This window comes from Furipterus horrens, unplaced genomic scaffold, assembly GCF_987537825.1.
Source record: "Furipterus horrens unplaced genomic scaffold, mFurHor1.1.pri manual_scaffold_7, whole genome shotgun sequence".
NCBI classification, from domain to species: domain Eukaryota; kingdom Metazoa; phylum Chordata; class Mammalia; order Chiroptera; family Furipteridae; genus Furipterus; species Furipterus horrens.
The window spans coordinates 37,248,088-37,269,654 of NW_028327177.1; the positions used below are offsets into that span (position 1 = coordinate 37,248,088).

Below are 21,567 nucleotides of genomic sequence, written 5' to 3' on the forward strand. Positions count from 1 at the left end.
ATTTTCACTAATGGAAACTTAAATTCAGGCAGTAAATATTACTTTCCCTTTGGTTAAGAATGAAATTAATGCACAAAATATTAGTTTCCATCTTTCAAAAAGGATTAATCACTTTCATGTTACTTTTATCAGCATAGAATCCTTATAAAATAAGGAGCCCTGATGCATGTTGCATATAAAAGCACAGCAGAATTACACTCCTCTCTAGGAACATTAAATAGACTGCTTCTGCTGACAAAGAATCAAGATTCTACTTCTATTAAAATTAATTTCTCCATATATAGTTTACATACTTAAATGAATAAAGTTTGGAAATAACTTTGTATTTATTAATTTCTTAGAGAGAGACAGAGAGAGACTTTGTTAGGCTAATTATATTATTTTGGACTTGGGAAAGATCAGGCATCCTTCCAAACTAACCAATGAACTTCCCAATCTTTCAAGAGCTGACATTGGGTATTCCCATTATCCAATCTATTTCTTAGATCTTCTGGGGGTAATGCCCCTTATCAAATCTGATTCTTTCCCAAGCAATACAGACAAGCCCCAATGGTCCCCATCTTAGTTCTTACTGTGTATGCCTCATAGTAGAAGCACCTCCCCATGACATCTTAACTCCTACTGGGCATGCACTCAGAAGAGGAATTTCCACTCCTCCTTCCCGGATAATCTGGTTATCTGGTGCTAGGTTGGCAGTTCCCGAGGGAGATTGGAAAGCTGGTCCTTTCTCCCTGTAGTGGGGAAGGAGGGTGTTAATCCCTTTGGAAAGGCAATGCTGCAATCCCCTAGGGAGTGTGTGAAGCTCTAGCTCTAGCTCTAGGCTTCTTAATGTCTGATTCCCATTATTGTCTTTCTTTATTAATATCTAGCTACCTATGCTAACAATACTTCTGTAGCTCATTTCTTTTGAGGATTACAAAAGGGCGATTAAAACCTAATAAGGGAGGTAATAAATTTGGGAAACTATAAGTTTCTGGGAAAAGAAAAGAAAGGGAACAATAATGAAGTTAGAAAAAGTATGGTAGAATGTGGAAAACATTATAAAAATAAATGAGCTTCTAAAACATATTTATTTGACAAATTTGCCACACTATACTATGCATTGAGATTGTATTCCATCTTATTTCCTAACTCACTCCATTTGGTGGATTTTTCTCACTCAGGATATTGTGGGATAAAGTTGTAAAAGGCTGTGAAATGAATGGAACACTATGAATGTAGTCAATGAAAACTAAGTCACTTTGTAAAACAGGAAAATGCTCAGTATCTCTGACTCCATCTTGTTCGGGCATATGTTGTTCCAATGGTCTTCAGGTTAATAGTTCCCACTTTAGACATTCTAATCATCGGAGAAATTTGGCTTCAGGTTTTAGTTTTTACAAAAACAACCCCTCCCATTTTCCCTTCTTTTACATAAAAGAAACCAGAACTCTGAACTTTCTTAAGATGAATTTCAGAAACTGCTGGCACTCTCATCTTCTTGACTGCCAACTTCTCAATCGATAAACTTTTCCTCACTCCAAACTCTGATCAGTTTTGAGTTTTGGCCTTTCAGAGCATCACACACATGGGTTTGGGACCAGTAACAATTTTTCTAGCATGCCCTTCCATCTATCTGATTTGATGGATGTTCTGAGTCATTCATTGACTTTGAGCTATTTTACAACTATGTATTTTATAAAAAATTACCATAGTAAATAATTCTTGTCTACATAAATGCAAATTGTGTCTATTTAAATGAAATTATTATCCTATTGATATCAATAAGTTTTCTCAGTTTTTGCACTTATGTATAACTTCATTTCAACATTCCTTATTTAACTATGTGAAGGTTTGAAATCTCCTTTGAACTGATTGTAACATCTTACTGGTCCCCTCACTAATTAATGAGTTGAATAAATCTTTGACGTGTTCATTTTATATCTGTATGAGAGACCTGATTATAAATTTAAAAAATTGTTATATTTTAATATGTATCAATTCTTAATGAATATTAATGACAAATTAGAGTTACTTTGAAAAAAAATCCCTGTTTCCTAATTCCCTAAGTGGAATAAAACTATGATACTGAATAATAATTATTTCAATTTTTTAAAAGTCCCTGTGCTTGATGAAAAGTAAGTTATCTCATATAGTATAGGAAAATAATGTCATGTACACGCCTTCAGAAGTATAGTTGAACTTCATTGCATTAACAATCACAGAATACAACACAGAAAAAATGACAGATAAAATTGGCAGGAGAAGTGATTCTAAGATATTTTGCTGCATTGAATTGATCCCCTTTCCAGTTCAGTTGGTACAGCTGGCAAAACCAAGCTCAACAGATTTGAGAAAGGGCTGCTGTTTCACAGGCTCCTTTTCCTGTCAGACTCACTTAGAGACTGTGAAGCTGCCCCTCGGCACCTGGAGCTAGTTCACACTCCTGTGCATGTCGCCTCCACCAAACAGTTTCCTGAGTTTGTGAAGAACTGCTATAAGTTGTTCTCTAAAAAATTTTAAAAACCATAAACTTCAGTCTTTAGTTCTTCATAGCTTCTCAACCATTTAATTTCACAATATGTTTCTGATATATAAATATTAAAATTAATACATTTCTCCAATAATTAGGGGATTTTTAACTAGTATACTATGTTGCTTCTCAGTTACTGATCTAGGAAATATGATATTTTAAATAGACTAGTTTCTCTACAAAAGGCTTTGGAAGTACTTGACTTTGATAATTTATTATATATATATATAATATATATATAATATATATAAAATGAATATTGATATTATGATTCCAAAAACTAAAATTTTTATTTCTCCCTTGAGTTATTAAGAGCCTTACAAGTAAAGAATATGTTGTTTTTTAAAAACTCTCTGAACCATTTTAAAGATCAGGAAAAGTAGACTATTATAAAATATCTTGTATTTTTAAAAAAATATTTGGTCAAAAATATAAAATCTATTCTGGAAAAATAATATATTAAACAATAGAAAAATTGACTGGAAATTCCATTTTACTTTTACTTTCTGAGGTTGTAATATGTCTTTAGTTTTGAGTTAGGTCTAAACAGAATTATCTAACTTCATGTGGTTATGATTCTGTCTAATTATGAGTAAGTAAATGAAGAAAACAGAGGCTTTGATTTGCAAAGAGTTGTTCAAACTTTAGCAAGAAATGTTAAATATATTAAAAATGTAAACACTATGGTTTATTTGAGTTTTAGTGTAAACTAAATAAAAGCAAATGTTTGTCAGCTCAGTTTTAACTTCAATGTTTCTAACATATATAAATACAGTTCTTTATTGTTTGCTGATTTTACGAATATGAAGAAAGAGGACAAAAGTGAAATAAGAGCATAAGTGAGAATAAAACATTTTTGGCTCACATTTTTAACGTGTTCACAATAAAGAAGTGTTTGAGTATATTTCCCAATGACTAATGTCTGAAAAAAAACTATTAATAAGTCAATAGTTCTCTATTTAAGATCAAACTTATGGTTTTACTGTAAAGGAGGATCACTTATCGATTTTATAAAGAGCTAAAAGCTACATATCAACCAATATTAGATAAAAATACTATGTGAAACTGAATTCCTAAGAAAGGCAAGGTTTACCTTGGGCAGTTTGCACATACTTGTAAATTCAAACTGAAAGTAATGAATCTCATAAACTATAGAGATTTTATACCCCCAATTAACCAAAATTATTACTCCTCAGAGTACATGAATAAACAAAATTCTTAAATTTATTAATAAAGTTTTCCTCTACCTATATTATATAAAATTGGTGATTTTCCACGATGTATGAAGTTACTCTCTATAAATAACGTTGGAACAAACACTTTAGGGCTGTGCCCACAATCTGTAGGGTGTTTACAAAGCACATGGGGTTCTTGTTAGAATACAGATTTTGCATTTTTTTACAAGTCCCCCGGTGATGATGATGTTACTAGTCAGAGGACCACACTGAGAAGCTACACACTGTCTGCCTTTTGGTCACATTAAGCATTTACAATTACACACAACATGTATATTTAGATCGCACATTTGTAACGACAGAGAAAATATGGATCTTCGGGGGGATAAGAACAAAATTAGAAGGAGAGATTTCGAAGTTCCCTCATCTGCATGCAGCCCATTTCCTATATCGGCACCTCAATGCTCCCCTTCTTCCACAGTGCTAGACCTCTACAGGACACATTACAAGGGTCATCAGGCACCCTTCCTGTGGAGGAGGCCCACCACTGCCAGACCCTACCAGCAAGTGGGAAATGCTGAGCCAAGAGCTTGAGCAACCACAGAATCCTAAAGGTAGGTTCTATTAGTGTACACATTGAAAACAGTGTCTGCCTCTCCCTGGCAGCATTAATTGCTTGAGGTAGTCTACTCAATTTCTGTATCCAATTCATTAAGATGAAATTTAAACTTAAACTTGGTGCTGTAACCCTCCATTTTTGTGCCCCATATATTTTGATTTTTCTAACCTGAGATCAGAACATCTACCTGGTTATTTCCTTTCTTTTCTTTGTTACCCCTTCTCCATGAACCTTTCAAAAAACTTCAACCACCTTCAAACAAGCATGAAAACCAGATGTTAGAGACTTAAAAGGGTGCTATGTACTCTGGTTTTCCTATCCAAATGATACCTGGAAGTAAAAATGAGTTTAAGTATGGGTTAAGTGTTCTGAATAAATGAATAAACTACATACAAGGGGAGACAGCAAAAAAGTGGAATTTAGTTATAAAAAATTGTGCATTTGTTCTTACATGTTTAACTTCAGTCACCTTCAAAGTACTCTTCATTTGAGGTAATACACCTATTGAGACATTTTTTCCATTGCTCAAAACAGTTTTTGAACTTGTCAATTTTGATGCCTTTTAGTTTTTCTGTTGTTTTTTGTTTCATCTTTTCCACATCAGCAAAGCATTTCCCTTTGAGGACTTTTTTCATCAGGACAAACAAACAAACAAAAATCACCCAGGACAAGATCTGGTGAATACGGAGGGTGGGGCTCAAGAGTCCTGCATTTTTGGTCAAAAACTGCTGAACACTCAGCAGTGTGGGCAGGTGTGCTCATAAATCACCCATCATGAATGGGCAAACACGTTGAAAGAGCCTTCAAAAAAAAATTCACTGAAGTCAAATGCAGCCTCTCACAATGATGCAGCTGGTACACTGATACAGAAGGGTTCCTAGAACACTCAACTAGTGGGGTAACCCTGTACAACAAGGGGCCTGTCCTCCAAAAGATAATTTCAGTTTTTTGTAGGGTCCCCCTCATTGTTCATTCAGAAGGACATTCAAAATCGTTTTTTGAATGAATTCATGCATGAGATAATAGAATATTTAGAGAAACAGACTGTCTTGCTGAGAAGCAATATTCAAATCTAATATTTGGTACTTCTGTGACATCATCACCAAACTGTCTCCCAGTTCCCTTCACCTTCAACAGATTCAGATGGCTAATGCAGTGACCACTGTGGACTGGTGTCAGATCAAGTTTTATGGATTCTATGTACTGGCTTACTTGAAAGTTCCCAAATACCATTTGCAGCCAGCCTGAAGATGCATCATGTGGCACAGAGCACCCTTGGACAGCTCCCAAATAAATCCAGAAATCTAAATGGTTTTTCAGCAAAAAACACCTGTACATTTTAAGACATCACTTTGCTTAACAGATTGCACAAATAACATCCTTGATGAGCATTTGTCACATAAATGAATACTTGTTTGGTAGAGATTGTTCTTGTCATAGGAAAAATGATAATGTTTTATTTTGTGAGGTATGGCCAATCAATATAAAATATGTGTTTCTCATTTACTAGGATATCAGCAAATTCTTATGACTGAAAATATATGATGGCACTAGGATTATGCACTTTTACCTTCACTTTCGGTATGAATTGATACACAACATCCCTCTACCAACGAGGAACAAAAACAATTTTATAACATTATTTGGTATCTTGTTTTTGTGGGAATGACCAGTGAGTGGGCATGGACAGGAAACCCTACAGGGAGATGGAGAAAGCCCATGTGAGGGTTTCATCCTATATGATAGATAGACTGTTTTCAGACTATGTTCCAAGGCCACCTTAAAACTCACTTCTTCCATGTAGTTTTTCAATGACTGTCCTCCACTGGGGGCTTCTCCCTAGAGACAAAGAGGAAGAGAGGTTGACAAAGTCAGGAGGAGAAGAAAGGATAAAAGAAGAGAATCATGGAGAAGTGTGAAACCTAGGAGCAATATTCAATCTTTATTGCTCCCCCAGCATCTCAGTTGATGCTCATAAGATTACCTAATTGGCAAATTCTTACTGTGAAGGAGATAATATTTTTTCAAGTCAACAGTATAATTTTTAAATAATTTTAGTTCACATAAACATATTACCACCTAGAGTAGCTAACTAAATCTTAGAATGGAAGGCTAAATGAGTAGCATAAAATTTTGTTATTAATTTTGTAAATGCATTCTTATAATAAGATTCAGAAAAAAAAATCACTAATTCTGTATTCAATAAATGTGTGTGAGGATCCAATACACAGATTTAAGAATATTTTAGGGAAACAGCACAGGTCATTAACCTGCCTTCTACCAAATGTTTATATAAAGTCTTTCTCACCTTACTTGTATGTTATTAGTTAATTCTCCATTATTTGTGCCTTTTACTAGCACTTCATTGAATGCTAGTCATCACTGAGGTTTAAATGACTGAAATTTAAAACAAATTAAACATATATCGCAAACTCATCCAAACACTGGTAGTCAAAAATGTCAAACAACTTGTTAGTTTGGATAAATTATCTTTTTATCCTACATGCCAGAGGCATTTGGAAATAAATTCTGAGATACCATGAAAGGATAAATTCTAGGAGACCATATGTGTTTAAAAGGTAACTAAATAACTGTGAATAAGCTTATGTTTGTTTCTAACTCTTTGAGGTTCCTCCTTTTTTACTTTTAAAGAGCTTTTACTTATATGATCTCATTTGACTGCGTTTTCACTATGGCTCGAGGTAAGACATCCTTAGGTCAATTTAATACACAAATTGAAGAATTCTGAGATGTGCTGAGTGAAGGCTTTGAAGTCAAGGAGCTAAGCAGAGTATTTCTGAGACTGGACTTCACTCTAACCCTCTTTCACCTTGTGGAAATAAAAAATTTAAAACATAAAAATCTAAATTTACTTTAGTTAAAAAAGTGATGTGTACTACGAAGCACTTTGAGAGGGCTAAAAAAAAAAGCATGCTAATTTCAAAGCAAAATTAAGCAAAGAATAAAGTACTGTTATTCCTAAATACTTAGATATGATAATATCTTTTCTTCCAAATCATGGTTTCCAATAGCAAAAAAATTAATATGCTACATTTTAGATGTTTCCACAAGCTCCAAGCTTGTAGGATGGTCAATGGATAAGACAATGAATTTATTTAAACTAAAAATAAACTACTAAACTAAAAGATAAACAACTAGGAAAAGTCAAATCCATAAAAATCCCCTTAACAGTGAGGAATTTAATTCCAAGCATTAAGAGAAGGCTGGAAACTTACTTGAGAGAAACTGGTTTCTATGACTAAATTTGCTACACTATCTCCACTCATTTGGACAACTGGTCTAGAAGAAATGCTGTAGGTCCTTCCATGTGACCAACTAGTCCTTTGTGTCCTAATAATCCCTCCCCTTTTGCCAGGGTGTCTAAGAGAATGACGTGACAGACTGCTTGTATTTACAGATCTACTTTCTGGAGGGGCCAGCTTCTGCAGCCTGGGTGGCTGGCCTCTGAGCACCCGTGGGCCAATGCTGTACAGCAGCCCCTAGATGCTCACCCAGGAGGGTGATTGGTTTCTTTAGAGCTGGAGCACACTGGTTTTCCTCATTTGTCTGGACACTTGCAATTTTATGGTAAGACTAGTGAGGACTGAGGGTTTTCCTGATGATCAAATGTAACTAAAGCACTATGTCTTCTCTAAGGTTTCTTCTCAGTCTTGCCTCTTCTGACAGTGCCAGGCAGGTCCTTTCCAAATCTACCCCATTGAAAAGGAGCCACTCAAACAACACCATTTGTTTCAAAGGTCACACAGACTGAAGTTTGGCTGTAACTGCCATTCATAAATCACTGACACGAGGTAGCACTGATGAATGAGAAGCATGGAGTAAAAGGCTGTAGAAGAAAAGTACAGAGGAAACAAACACTTTGCAGAGAGGATTACGATCTTGACACAGGGCCAAGTGGACAAAGCCAAGAACAAGGCATCAGGATGTCTAAGTTTTAGGGTCAGAAGAGATGGCCAGAATCAAGAGGCTTGATTCAATATGCTTGCCTCAGGTTCCCCATTTCCAACATGAGACTGCAGAAATGCTGATCTTTCTTCCATCCTCAGCTGGGGGTGCTAATGAAATAAAATCCCTTTCAAAACACAAAGCTATCAACTTCAGTCATCCTTTTCTCATAGTTTCAAAGAATTGACATTTTAAATAACAAGTCATTCCAACAACACAATATTTTACTAATCACCTGGAAATGAATCAAAAATATCCAAATGCTATTTCCTTGAAAAACAGAGAGAGAAGGGGGCAACAGGGGAAGCAGATGGGGCGTGTGGAGGAGGGAAAGGTCAGCATACATGGAAACTATGCCTTAAAAGGGAGTGGGGAGAAAAGGTATTTCCTGAAATGTGGTTTCACTTATCATGAATATAAATATAACCACAGTTGAGATAAAAATGTTTTAAATGTGAATTACAAAATACACTATAAACTCAGAGAAAAAAGGCTGATAGGATTACTGCTTAACGTATGACATGGGAACAGGGCTGTCGGTGACCAAGGCTCTTGTCACTCCCCTTGTTATTTTGCAGTTAAGGAAATATTCACAGTGAGAAGGGACACCCTAGATAGAGAAGTAGATCTAGACACACACTGTCCTGAATCTATTTTCATTTTTCACTATATCATGCTTCTCTTCTTTCAATCAGTAGGGTTTTTTTTAATTCATCTCTTACTAATCCTTAGAAAAATGCATCAAGATTCTCATTTGCATGGAGAGTACATTTATTCACAAACATTTCATGTCTAAGATCTCTGGTATTAATTTCCTTCAACGAAATTTCCATGAGCTCCTTACTTCTATCAGAATGATCTTTCTCCCCACCTTTTCTCAAATGAAACTAAATAATAATCCTAACACAGACAGCACCTTCTTAAGAAGTACCTGAGGCATTTAGAACCCATTAAAGGACGGGAGCTCGATATGAATGGCCAAGGCATTTCTGAACCCAAGGAACTCATAAAACTTCACTCATTATTTACTCTACTAGAATTTATTGGACACCTATGGTATGCCACATGCTGTGCTAGTGTGGAGACAAATTGGTGAACAAGAACTAAGCCCTACCTTAAGAAGTTCATCTTGAGAAAACAAATACACAAGTTATTAGAATACAGAGCATGGGGGAATAAGTAGGAGGAAAACATACATAAGCTTTTATTTCTTTAACAAGCATGTGTTAAGACCTCACATGTGCTGAGATCTGTTGTAGCCACTGGATATATGTGATGAAAAAGACAAAGTGGAGGGATTTAAAAGTTGAGGAAATTATTTTTTAAGCTTAGTATTCAAGACAGTCAATTAGTCAGAATAAGAAGCTGAATAGAAGGAGGACCCATATCAGACAGAAGGAAAATTTTGTGCAAGGTTCCAGATACACCAGAGCAAATACATGAAACCGAAGTACTGGATTACAATGAAGAGCAACAATTATACTATGCATGAAAATGTGTGCTGTATTTTTAGATACAAAGATATTATCATGTATCATTTCCTAATTTGATAGTATAATTCCATCTAATATTGCTGCTGATAGGATGGTTATACATTGTGTTTTACAACTGCGTTATTACACAGAGCTACTGAATTTGTGACTGATGAGGGAGGACTGAAGTTCAGTTTTCCAAACTCCAGCAAACACTATAGGTAGCTAATATGTCCAAGAGAATAGGCAGTGATTTATTTCTAATTAGAAAAGAAACTGGGTGCCATAGTTAGAAACTCAGAAATTTTTGGTAAGTTCATATATAGTCAATAAATGATTATGCTTGTTTTCAGACTTATGTATGAAGTCTGTCTGGAAAAAGTTCAGCCATTGTTAATATAATGAGAATGGTTTGCATGGCATTGATGTAACCTGGCAGCCAAGGAGAGTGGATTGGAATGTATGTGCATGAACAATGATAACTTCACTATACTGGTCAGTGGGGGCAGTAGATGCCATAGACCAAGCATGCGTACTGTGTGGCTGTCATGCTCAAAATGACTAAGTGAGTATAGTAATGAAGCTGCTTCAAATTTTGTGTTAAGCTTGAACATTCCTCTGCAGAAATTATTCAAATTATTCAGAAGGCCGCAGCTATGGGCAACTGATGACTGGCAGCTTCATCACAACAATGTGCCCGCTCATGCACCACATCTCATGCAGAGTCGTTTGGTGAAACATCAGATCACCCAGGTGACTCAGCCCCCCAACAGCCCAGATTTGGTGCCCTGTGACTTCTGGTTTTCCCCAAACTAAAATCACCTTTGAAAAGGAAGAGATCTGAGACCATTGATGAGATTCAGGAAAATATGAGATGGCAACTTGTGGCGTTTAGGAGAACTGTGAGAGGTGCCTGCTTTGAAGGGGACTGAGGCATCACTGTCCTATGTACAATGTTTCTTGTATCTGCTTCAATAAAAGTCCGTTTTTCATAGTACATGGTTGGATACCTTCTGGACAGACCTTATATATGAATAGATACTATTTCTGTTGCCCCCAATGTCTTTTTGTATTAAGTTAAAAATGTTTTTCTGAAAATTTGCCCACAATCTTATGAATAAATATAGCATCACTGAAGACCATCTTTCTCTAAAAATGACACCTTTATACATTAGAGAAGATACTTGACTGCTTTAGCATTGTTAAAGACTAACTGACAGTGGCATTTTAAGATAAGATGCTATGATTCACCCTGCCTTTAAGTTCCACTAACGCTGCAAGTTATATTGGTAGCAGGAATCAGCAACTTTGGCAGAACCAGAAGCTAAATTTGTTCCCTCCGAAAGGACAAATAACACGCAATCACCAAGCATATAACCAATTTCTAAATTAAAATAAAAGCAATTTACACTTTTCTTCCATTTTTGCTAAATAGTTTCTTTAGTGGTAATGCCCTGACTTAAAAAGTTACCTTAAAAGAATGAAAAAGGGCAGGAACAATTATGGGATTGATGACTATTACTAATAATGTCAATATGTTAATAATTTAAGACATTTTAGTGTTGCTTGTGATTTTCTGAAAAGTGATTATTTGGCTGCAAAAAAACAATTATTTCCTTTCTTTTAGTTTCTTGTAAAAAAAAGGGAGGGGAGGGCAAAGCTAATAATGAGAGGTTCCTTGTTTGGGAGAGTGAGACTTTCATCAGTGGTGTCGGACATGAGAAGGGCTGGGTGAGGGGGTGGGATTATAAGAATAGATGGCTAGTCTTAATGATTTTGAATTGCATTGACTTTAAAATTAGATTGAGATTATATCATTAGTCAATGGACTTAGAAAAATCCATTTGACCTTGAACTATTCATCATACTAGTCATGTGTGTCTTCTCTGATATGTGTTAATTTATCATATCAATTATTACTACCATTGTACTATTATAATGTACAAAAAATAGTATTCATTAATTCTTTCTAAAATGGTTTATTGTGCCAAAACAGCCAATTATCAGCCATAAGATCTTGAAGAGTCACAGCTTTCTTCTGAACCTGAGTTTCCTCATAAGGAAAGTATAGACAGGAGGGTTGTGTTTCATATGAGATTGTGAGTGTAAAAGAGTACAAAAAACTGCAAAGAGTTATACAACTGTAAAGTGCAATGGTATTATTTTGTAGATAAATATGTATATCTCTACTGATCTACTCACCTATTGGCTTCCTGCCTCCTACTTGGTCCCTGTCACTCATGTCTTTATGTGCTCCTTTGACACTGTGCACATCTTCCTCAAAATACATATCCTATTTTATTATACTCACTGGTTACTTGCTCCTTTTCCCATTTAACTCTAAGTTGTGGAGGGCAAAAATTGTTTTTATTAGTTTTTGCTTCCCAAGTCCTGGTATTTTTACTGCCTTTCTTATGAGAACTGAGTTCCTGGCTAAGCAAATAGTAAATGAAGGAAAGTATTTCTTAACAAAAGCATTCCAACAAATAAGTACAAAAGAAATCATAGAATTTAAATATCACCACTTGAAAACTGCCAGTGGATAGATAAGTGTTGAAATTAAGTATCAATGGTTACTAAGATGATAAAATGAGAAAGAACCAGATATTGTGTGTCTCCTTTCATCATGCCAAAGAGTAGCTTTATCCAGTTTCCGGATAATTTTCAGGAAAGAATTGAAGACCATATTAAATTGCAATGAGAATATAAAGTTAAAAAAATTTAGGCTGTGGAAAACTCTACAAATCAAGGATCAGAGTTCTTTAATGGATAAATTATAAGAAAATGCAAGAAGTAGAGGAAGAACCTATAGATTAAAAGAGACTGAAGGACATATCTAATTTTTAAAAGTTGGTGAGGTTAACGATAGTGTCAAGGGGTGCATATTTGGGTGACAAAACTACTTTTAAAATGCAAGGAGTTGATTATTATAAAAGATAGACTATTTATTTGTGGGGAGAGGTACAGTTTAGGACAGGACATACTGAAGAAATTTCTCAGTTGTCTGACAAAGGTCTATTTCTTGACCTGGGTAGTGTTCTCATTGTAATGAGCAATTAAGCCAAACATTAGCTTTGGGTGATTTTTCTACATTTGTGTTTTATTTGTAATATAAAGATATTTAAAAATAAACTGATAGCCATTTCTAACATTAACCATATTGTTAAAAGCATAAATGTGAAGTACAAATGAAACTCAAAAAATCAGTTAAATTTCATACTGTTCTATCTATTGTTGGCTTCATCTCCATGGCCATACATCTAATCCCTCATTGATCCAAATCTTTTGGTCTATGTAAAGAGGTAATTACTAGTTATACATCTAGAAAAGTAGTTAAAGGACACTTTCACCATTCTGATTGAATCTTAAGCTAATCTAATTATAACACTGACCTCATAAAAATCATTTGGCAATTTTGATTTTTACCATTTGAAATAATTAAGCCTTTAAATTCTCTTCCATTAAGCTTTTTAAAAAATCAATAAATGTCACTTTGGAATTTGTAAATTATCTATATAAATTCTCCAAGGTCAGAGAAATATGAATGTCAGCCTCATAATTTAAACCAAACATACAATGTATTCTTTTAAAATTGAATTAACCTGTGTCTTTGTAAAATGGCTAAATGGCTAAGGTGACCGACTTCCTGAACTATGACTCAGACAGGAGCATGCAGGAAAACTGATATACCCAATGCTCATGAAATACTAAGACTTTTATGTCTCTCCTGTTCACGGCCCATGCTTCCTTAATTTAAAAAATGATTGATTTTTTAGATAAGTAATAAAACTAGGCATTTCTCGACATTGAGAGAAACATGTTTCTCTCACAGATGCATGGACACCAATGATTTTATATTTTTTTCGTTTAACACATGTCTCTAAGTTCTTATTTCAACAATTAAGAAAACCAGTTTCACATTTCAGACACCCTTGCATTATTTAATACACATTAATGAGCTATAGAATAATTTGAGCTTTGTAAGAAAAATTATTTTTCACTGACTTGTAAATATAAATAATGCAGGCAGTATAATATAGAACTACATTTAAGTCCAAACGTGTATTTTTAATCTTTAACACATCTATTTAAAGGGGGCTAATTTTTATTTTTTAATTGGTTCCTTAAGTGGTTCAAACCAAATAAACAAAATGCATGAATTAAAATGACCTAGCCTGTTGCAAAGTTGGCAGCTGGTGCCATAAACAGTGTCACCAGGAGAGTTGTGACTTGTTTTGGAGAAATGTGTAAAAGTATAGTCAGCTCTCCAAGAACAAGAGGTGACTTCCAAATAAGTAAGTAAAGTGACTTAGAGGGGAAGGTAAAAGCGGTCTTTACTATTAAAAGTTTCATAGTCACTAACTCTGAAATTGCCCATCTCTAGGATAATTTGAAAATGCAGTTTCCACTCGTGTGTTCAAACTCACCACCTGGGTTTATGTACACTATTTCTGCTGCTTAACATCGGCTGGTCACAGAACTAAGACTTGGCCTTGATTCTATGTACTGTCAGAAAGTGCCAGAAGATGGTGATGTCCTAGAGAGGTAATTGTACAGGCTTTGGAGTCAAGCAAATATGTGTTCATACCCCAGTTCTGCCACCTATGCTCTTGTGCACTGGGCAAGTTACATAACTTCTCTGAGTCTCAATTTCCTCATCTGTAAATGGTTATAACGCCATGTGCCTCATTGGTTATTGTGATGATTAAATAAAATAGTGTCTGTAGAGCATAGAAAATGAGAATAAAAACCCTGGTTGTCATCATTAGTAATTAGGATAGAAAGTATTAGTATTAGTATTAGCAGAATTTAATGAATGAAAGAGAAAGTCAACCTTATATTCTATCGTCGGCAGCCGTCCGTCTCGAGAGACGATGGTGTAGCTTCTAAAGAGTCTATCTGCACCGCTGAGAATGGCTGTGCAGTCCGACTCGGGACTGACACGGTATCTGTCTCCTCCCGTGTTGAATCGACATCTTGTGATGACGCTGGAGTGTCCTCTCCAGTGGAGCTGAAGCTACAGAGCCTGGGCAGGGTGATATGGAGGGTCTGCTGTTGCCCATGCAGCAGACCCCCCCTCTCTTCGCAGCTGAAGGATCCAAGGGAAAGACGGAGTCAATACAGCTTGGCTTCAGGTGCGCCGCAGGAGTTGCCGGTGTTGACTACAACGTCAAACCGCCTTAGGGACTCCGGCTCCGGATTTTCTGTCGGGGTTTACTCCCTTAGCCTTTCCCCTGAAGAGGTATGCCGCAAGGCAGCGGAGGTTTTTTGGAATCAGAGTTTTCCTTCTCTGAGTTATATTCTATAAGGTAGGAAAATTAGAGTTATGCTTAATTCTTTAAGAATATAGCTTGGAAGGGGATCTGAATTTGGAGAAATCAGATGCCACTTTTTAATGTATCTTTTCTTATATGTGTCACTTTCATTTAAAAAATCATGCACTTTCAATGACAGGTAATTATTGAAGGCTTCACATACAAATGAGTTTTCAGCAGTAAATTCATGGATAAAAGGAAGGTTGACTGAGGGTGAGATAAAGGGGACTTTAAAAAGCCTAAGACATCAGAATTGCAAAGAAGCAAATGACAAGTCAAGAGAAATAAATTGTTGAGAAAATGGAGTAAGTCTATATCTTTAACAAGCCTTTGTTCCTGACCATCTTGAAGCCAAGACCCTCCCAATGCTCCAGTCATGCTGAATAAGCTCCAGTTCCCCCAGCTGTCAGTGGCTCTCCTCTCTGTATCCTTTCATCCTTCCTTCTGTCCCTCCTTCCCTCCTCAACCCTTTGCTTTTTGCATTACATGCCATCTTGCTGATGTCATCTAGTAAGATTTTACTCTTGGTAATTCAAGTTCAGTGCCACTGGTTCCAGGAAGATGTCCCTAAGCAACATGCTTGATTGCCCCCATCTTGGTCCACTGCATGTTCCCCTTACTCCTAACAATTAGATTTTGCCACCCTGACTGCCTTGGCCTGAAGCTGTCTCCACTACATTGTCAGCTCCAGAAACATACCCTGACCATTTGTAGGGCCTGAGAAAAGAAGTCAACAGAGGTCCACATGGCCAAGAAACTGTGACATAAAATACCTTCTGACTTTTAATCAGACTTGGCGATCCTGCTTGACATTCAGAATTTTGCATTCCTTCTCGTTCTACACTATAACTTGGCAGAAAAGGTAGAGCAGGAAGGCAAGTGCTGACCCCAAACCCATATCTTTGTCCTGTTTTTCTCCAAGCCCATAATGCACCACAAGGGGTTTTGTGAGCATATGAGTAGCTATTGCTGCCCGCATCTCCAAGCTTGTGTACATTCTCCCAAAACAGGTGCCTCTTGCCCACTGATAAAACCTAAAAACTGAACTTTCAGAAAGGATGGACTAGCATAAAAGCTCCAGGCAGGTCTTTGAAGCTGGCTGAGGATCATTTGGGAGGAGATTCCAGGATCCTGGTAGCTAGCACATATGGTCAAGCTCCAGGTGGATATGTTCCCTTGACCCGAGGGACTCCTCATCACATACAGAGGGACACAGCCTTGGGCTGGCTTAAGGTTATCAATGAAATTCTCTAATAATAGACATGACTCTTTACTGTCTCTGGTACTTAGCATAGGACTTGGCATCTAAGAGTTACTACCAAATATTTATTGAATGAATGAGGATTATTTCAAAAGACACACATTTCTAATTTAAGGTGCTAAACAACCAAAGGATAGTAGAAAATATGGTTAGAGACATAGAAAGACAAAGACTTCGTGTAAAAGTTTTGAATATTGTAGAAATGACATAATCATGGAGATTTTAGTAGCAGGAGGTCATATTATAGATCTGTGCAGGATCCACAGAAACTATTGTCCAAATATGAACCAGAGCAAGACATTGAAGAAATTGACTATGTTTGTTCTGAGTTAGATAATGACCCTAAACATAGATGAACAAAAATAAACTACCAATAGAATATAAGAACAACAATAAAGGAGTGAGATCTAATGAAATTGCCCATCAAACAGAGACTGTCAGTCCCATCAGTCAAATTGGTCTGTCTGAGGAGAGATCAAAGGCAAAGTTTCCCTCTGAGACTGAGAAAGTATTGTGCAGTGTGATTATCACAGAAGCTGGATAAAACTTAGAAGTAAAACAAAGTAGGAAAGGATGTGGAAGAACCTGTTTACAGAAGGTAATCATATACTGTTAACTACAGGGCGTACTGCACCCCTTCAGCCTAGTCTCCTGTTTTTGTCAGCTCTACAGTGATATCAGAGTTTATACAGATCACCCAACATCCAACAACCTCAGGCACCACAATCCAAACGCTTCATTAAATCTAAGACAGGGCCCAGAGCTCCTGATGATGTTCCAAGTCTCTTTGATGCAGTACAGTTTTTCCTTTGTGGTCTAAAACCCTTGCCCCTTTGGAGACTAGAGCCCCAAGATGTTCTATAGGAGGAAATTTCTATGTTAATTTTTAGTCCAAAAATGAATTTAATGTGCCTTACAGAACAAAGCTTACGTTGGGGCCCTGGAAAGGGCCAAACCACATCTTAAAGAGTAAGAAGATATCTTCCATTCTCATGAAGGTATGCCCATCTTTAGAACCAAGTTCAAAGCAAACATCTTTTGAAGTCTTACTGAACATGACTGAACATTGAGGTTTATTACAATGTTTTTGCATGTGTTTGCATTTTGTGAAAACAGCTAGGATCAGAAGCAGAAGAGCCAAAAGATTTCCTGCCAGGTCTGGGAATCTAAAAGCCAAAAATTTCAAGACAAAAAATAATTCTTATAACATGTGTAGCCTAATTTTACACACTCTCAATGTTAATTGTGATGAACACTTGAAATCCTGGACACATTTTGACAATGGACTTCAGAGCCAAACAATTTAGTCCTACCCATAGTAACATTGCAGGTTAGAAGTTTACTGTAACTCATATAATGGTCACTGCCAGTTAGTTACACATATCAGTTTAATAAAGCCAATTCATGAAAAGGCAGCCTCAATATTTTTAAAGATCACAAATCTCCTGGGAAACTGTTCACTTTTCTCATATAGAATGTCCTTTGAAGCCCAGAGACAACACAAATCAAGCTAATCAAGGCACCTGCCACACAGAGTTTTGCCTTTGAATATTGGGATACTCTGTAATTACTCACTTGGCTGTGCACCACACTCAGGGCTGACTGCCACATACAATCATGCACAGTGTGTCTCAGCCAAGGAGATGAATGGAGGCCAACGTTGGCCACTTCTGTAGATGAGAAAGAGCTTCGACAGCAAGCGAGATAAAACAATGCACAATACATTTTCAAATCTCTCAAGAACCAGAAAACAATCCAATGAAATTAATTACAAAATACTCTTCTCTGCTTCAAAAAAATCACACAAATATAGAAATAAAAAAAAAATAACTGGATAGCATTTCTTACAAAAAAGGGAAGACTTTAGGCAACTACAACTTTACTGTAGAGATTACTGAAAAAGCTATTTCAATAGTAGACATCATTCACAAAAGCACAATAAACTCCTCTAGGCTGTTATTATTTGAATTGTACATTGCTGACCAGGTTTGAGTATTGTGCTTAGGTCTGGTTTGTTGGAAGGAGAGGTGACTAAAATAGTGAGAGGTCTAGATAGAAGGTCACAAAACGATAATTGAAGAAGTTGCTCATTTTTCATCAGAAGGACAGAGAAAAGAATAATAGAGATAGTTAACTGAAGATTTAAAAGATGGAGGGGAAGTAAGAGTTTTTTCTGGTTTCACAAAGCAAAATTAAGGCATAGAGCTGAAAGTTTCATGAAGAAAGACTTTCTCTCAAAATGAGGAGGAATTGTTCTAGAACAATAATGGAATATGGGTGGGAGCAGAAAGTTTCAGGAAAGAGCTGCTACCTAAAATCTGGAGCCAAGAGCAAGCAGTGGGCTATCAAAGGAGTTCCTCATTGAGAAAAAGTTGCCTTATATTCTTTTCATACTAAAATTCTTCTGCTAAATTTCCTGCTCTTAGCAAACATGGTCTCTTCCAAAGCTGGGCATCTAAACTGAGACAGATTGGATGGAACTAAGGGGATAGAATTAGAGCAACCTTTGCTTCCCACAATTATAACTCATTTGCATTTTTTAAAGATTTTTACTTATTTTTAGGGAGAAGGACAGGGAGTGAGTACGAGACCAAGAGAAGCATCTATGTGAAAGAGAAACATCAATCAGTTGCCTCTTGTACAAGCCCCAAATGGGGACCAAACCTGCATTCCCGGCATGTGCCCTGAAGGGGGATCAAACTGGTGACCTTTCAGTTTGTAGGATTAAAATGTCCAACCAACTGAGCCACGCCTGTCAGGGCTCACCCATTTGCATTTAATTCAAGACCATGAGGTAGAAAAGTCTTCAATCAGTAGCCTTGTTTTTAATTGTGTTGTCTGAATAAAGAAAAGGAAAATGGCTTATATCTAGTAGCTGCTATAGATCAAGCATAGGTCCACTGTACTCAATTCTACACTATTCCTGTGAAGCAATTATTTCTATTTTATAAACTATAAAACTGAGACTAAGAAAATTCCAAAGTAGAGCTAAGTTTTGAATGCTATGGTCTTGAAGCCAATGAACTTTCAACAAGGCAGAGGATGAAATCGACCATTGTATTAGTAAAATTGAATGCTTAAACTATGATGAGGTTGCTTTTAGCCCCTACATGGACTCTTAATCCAGTTCTCTGTCAATTTCATTGTAGTGCTATTTTCTACTTCTTGATTTTGATTATCCAGAGCCAGTTCCAACAAATTATTTACACTAAACCTGTGAATTAGTATTGTGGACAGTAAACCCATTCAAATACATGGAAAGTAACTTAAAGAAATAAAACTTACAATTAATCATCAAAGCTGTGTTAGATTCTTTGAGAATTTAATTAATAATATTGTGAAAATGCCATGCCCAGATAAATTAGTTTATTTCTTCCAGGAAGAAGTAAGGGTGAGTGTTGGAATCTTTAGTGTCTCTTGAAGGCTTGCAGGATATAAACATGTCATTCAACACTCCTGGGAAGCCAAACACCAGAATCAGTAGAAAGAGCATTGACTTTGGAGACAAGATTAGGTTTGAATCTTTTTCTGTGTGTTACTCATTAGGCATGTGGCCTCTGGGTCAAGTCACTTAGACTCCCCAAGTCTTTCTTTCTTCAGTTGTGGAAACAATAAAAAGAATAAGAATGCTTTCAATAAAAAGAATAGGGGAGACATCTATAAATTACAGTGCTAGGCACTCAATAAATTGTTCTTACTTTGATTATGACCCAGAACTCCAACATCATAGCCTTCACTTGACCCACTTCCTTTCTCCATCCAATTCTCCATCTGTGCTAAACTACATGAGGGCTCCCAGGCAGATTTTTCTCTCCCTCTGTGTTAGTGAACCTTTCCAGTAACTCACTAAGCCATCAACTCAGAGGCCACCTTCTCCTGGAAGCTGTCTTTGATCACTCTTCACCCTGCAGACTACATTAGATGCCTCCTTCTCCCATGTGCATACTATGTATATATCTGTCAGAGCATTCCTGTGCTCTCACCAACATCTGTTCATTCAACTGCCCTTTCTATCACAGTGTAAGCTCTTTAATGGCAAGAAGTAAATCTTTCATTTCCAGATCCTGAGTCTTTCACAATACTCAGATTTATAATAGAAGATGCTCAATAAATGTTTGTTGAATAAATGAATGTACTAAATCTAGAAGGACAGTAGAGTATATTGTTATGATGCTATACCAATTCATTTTCTAAGAATAGTTTCATCTGTCAATCCTTTCAAAATCTTATTTAAGAATTCAACAGATTTAAAACAAATGTGTACTTCCAAGCACATTAGTCCATTCAGGCTACTATACCAAAATACATAGACTCTGTGGCTTATTAAAAAAACAAGTATTTACATCTCACAGTTCTGGAGGCTGGAAGTCTGAGATCAGGGTGCCATTATGGTCAGTTGAGAGCCCTCTTTTGGGTTATAAACTTCTAGGTGTATCTTCACATGGTGTAAGGGCAAGGGAGCTCTCTTGTGTCTCTTGTAAGGGCACTAATCTCATTATTGAGGGTTCCACCCTGATCACCTAATCACCCCCCAAAGACTTCATCTCCTAATACCATTGCATTAAGTACAATATTTGGATTTCAACATTCAGACTGTAGCAACAGGCAATCCAAAAGGCATTCAGAAAAATCAAAGATAAGCTTCTCTACATTTTTCACTAAAAGTCAAATAAAGATTCTAGTTACTGATTTCCACATTTATTGTATATTCAATAGGCCAAATAAATGTGAACAAGGTGCTTCTACAAATTCTATATATTATTTTTTACAGTCAATGAGTCTTTTAAGAGTTTAATGTTAAGGGAGCTCTTACTTCTGGCAGACACATTATCAAAGTCCAATAATAAGGATAAAAGGAATATTTGAAGGAAAAAGAAAATTCAAATTTATTTATTTTTCTAATTTTCACTCCTTCCAGAAAAAGAAAGGATAAGTCCTTCATGGTTGTTTTTATCTGAATGGAAAGAAGTATTCTCTTATAAAGTTAATAAATGTTAACTTTGAATGAGACTGATAATTTAATATTTTTCCCCCCTTAAGTAAAATAGAAGTATATGAGTGTATAATGGGTAAAAAATCTGAATTTGGTTATACATAAGCAAATATTTGTTAGAATGGTTTAGAGAAATATAGACTATTCATGTATGTATGTGTCTCACATATGTATGTGTGTATATGCATGTATGAGTGTTTATATAGGATTTTTAAAATAGTGTTTTCTTCAAAAGCTCTGGGACTCTGCTTGGA

General features: G+C 36.1%; 1 protein-coding gene across 1 annotated transcript in view; it reads right to left on the minus strand.

The window, feature by feature from the left end:
* CUNH8orf34 (chromosome unknown C8orf34 homolog) overlaps nucleotides 1-21,567 on the minus strand; it is a 326,713-nt gene that overhangs the window by 20,959 nt on the left and 284,187 nt on the right. The window contains 1 exon segment of the mRNA XM_090284894.1: nucleotides 6,098-6,145. Within this exon segment, the coding sequence (XP_090141020.1) occupies nucleotides 6,098-6,145 (48 nt within the window).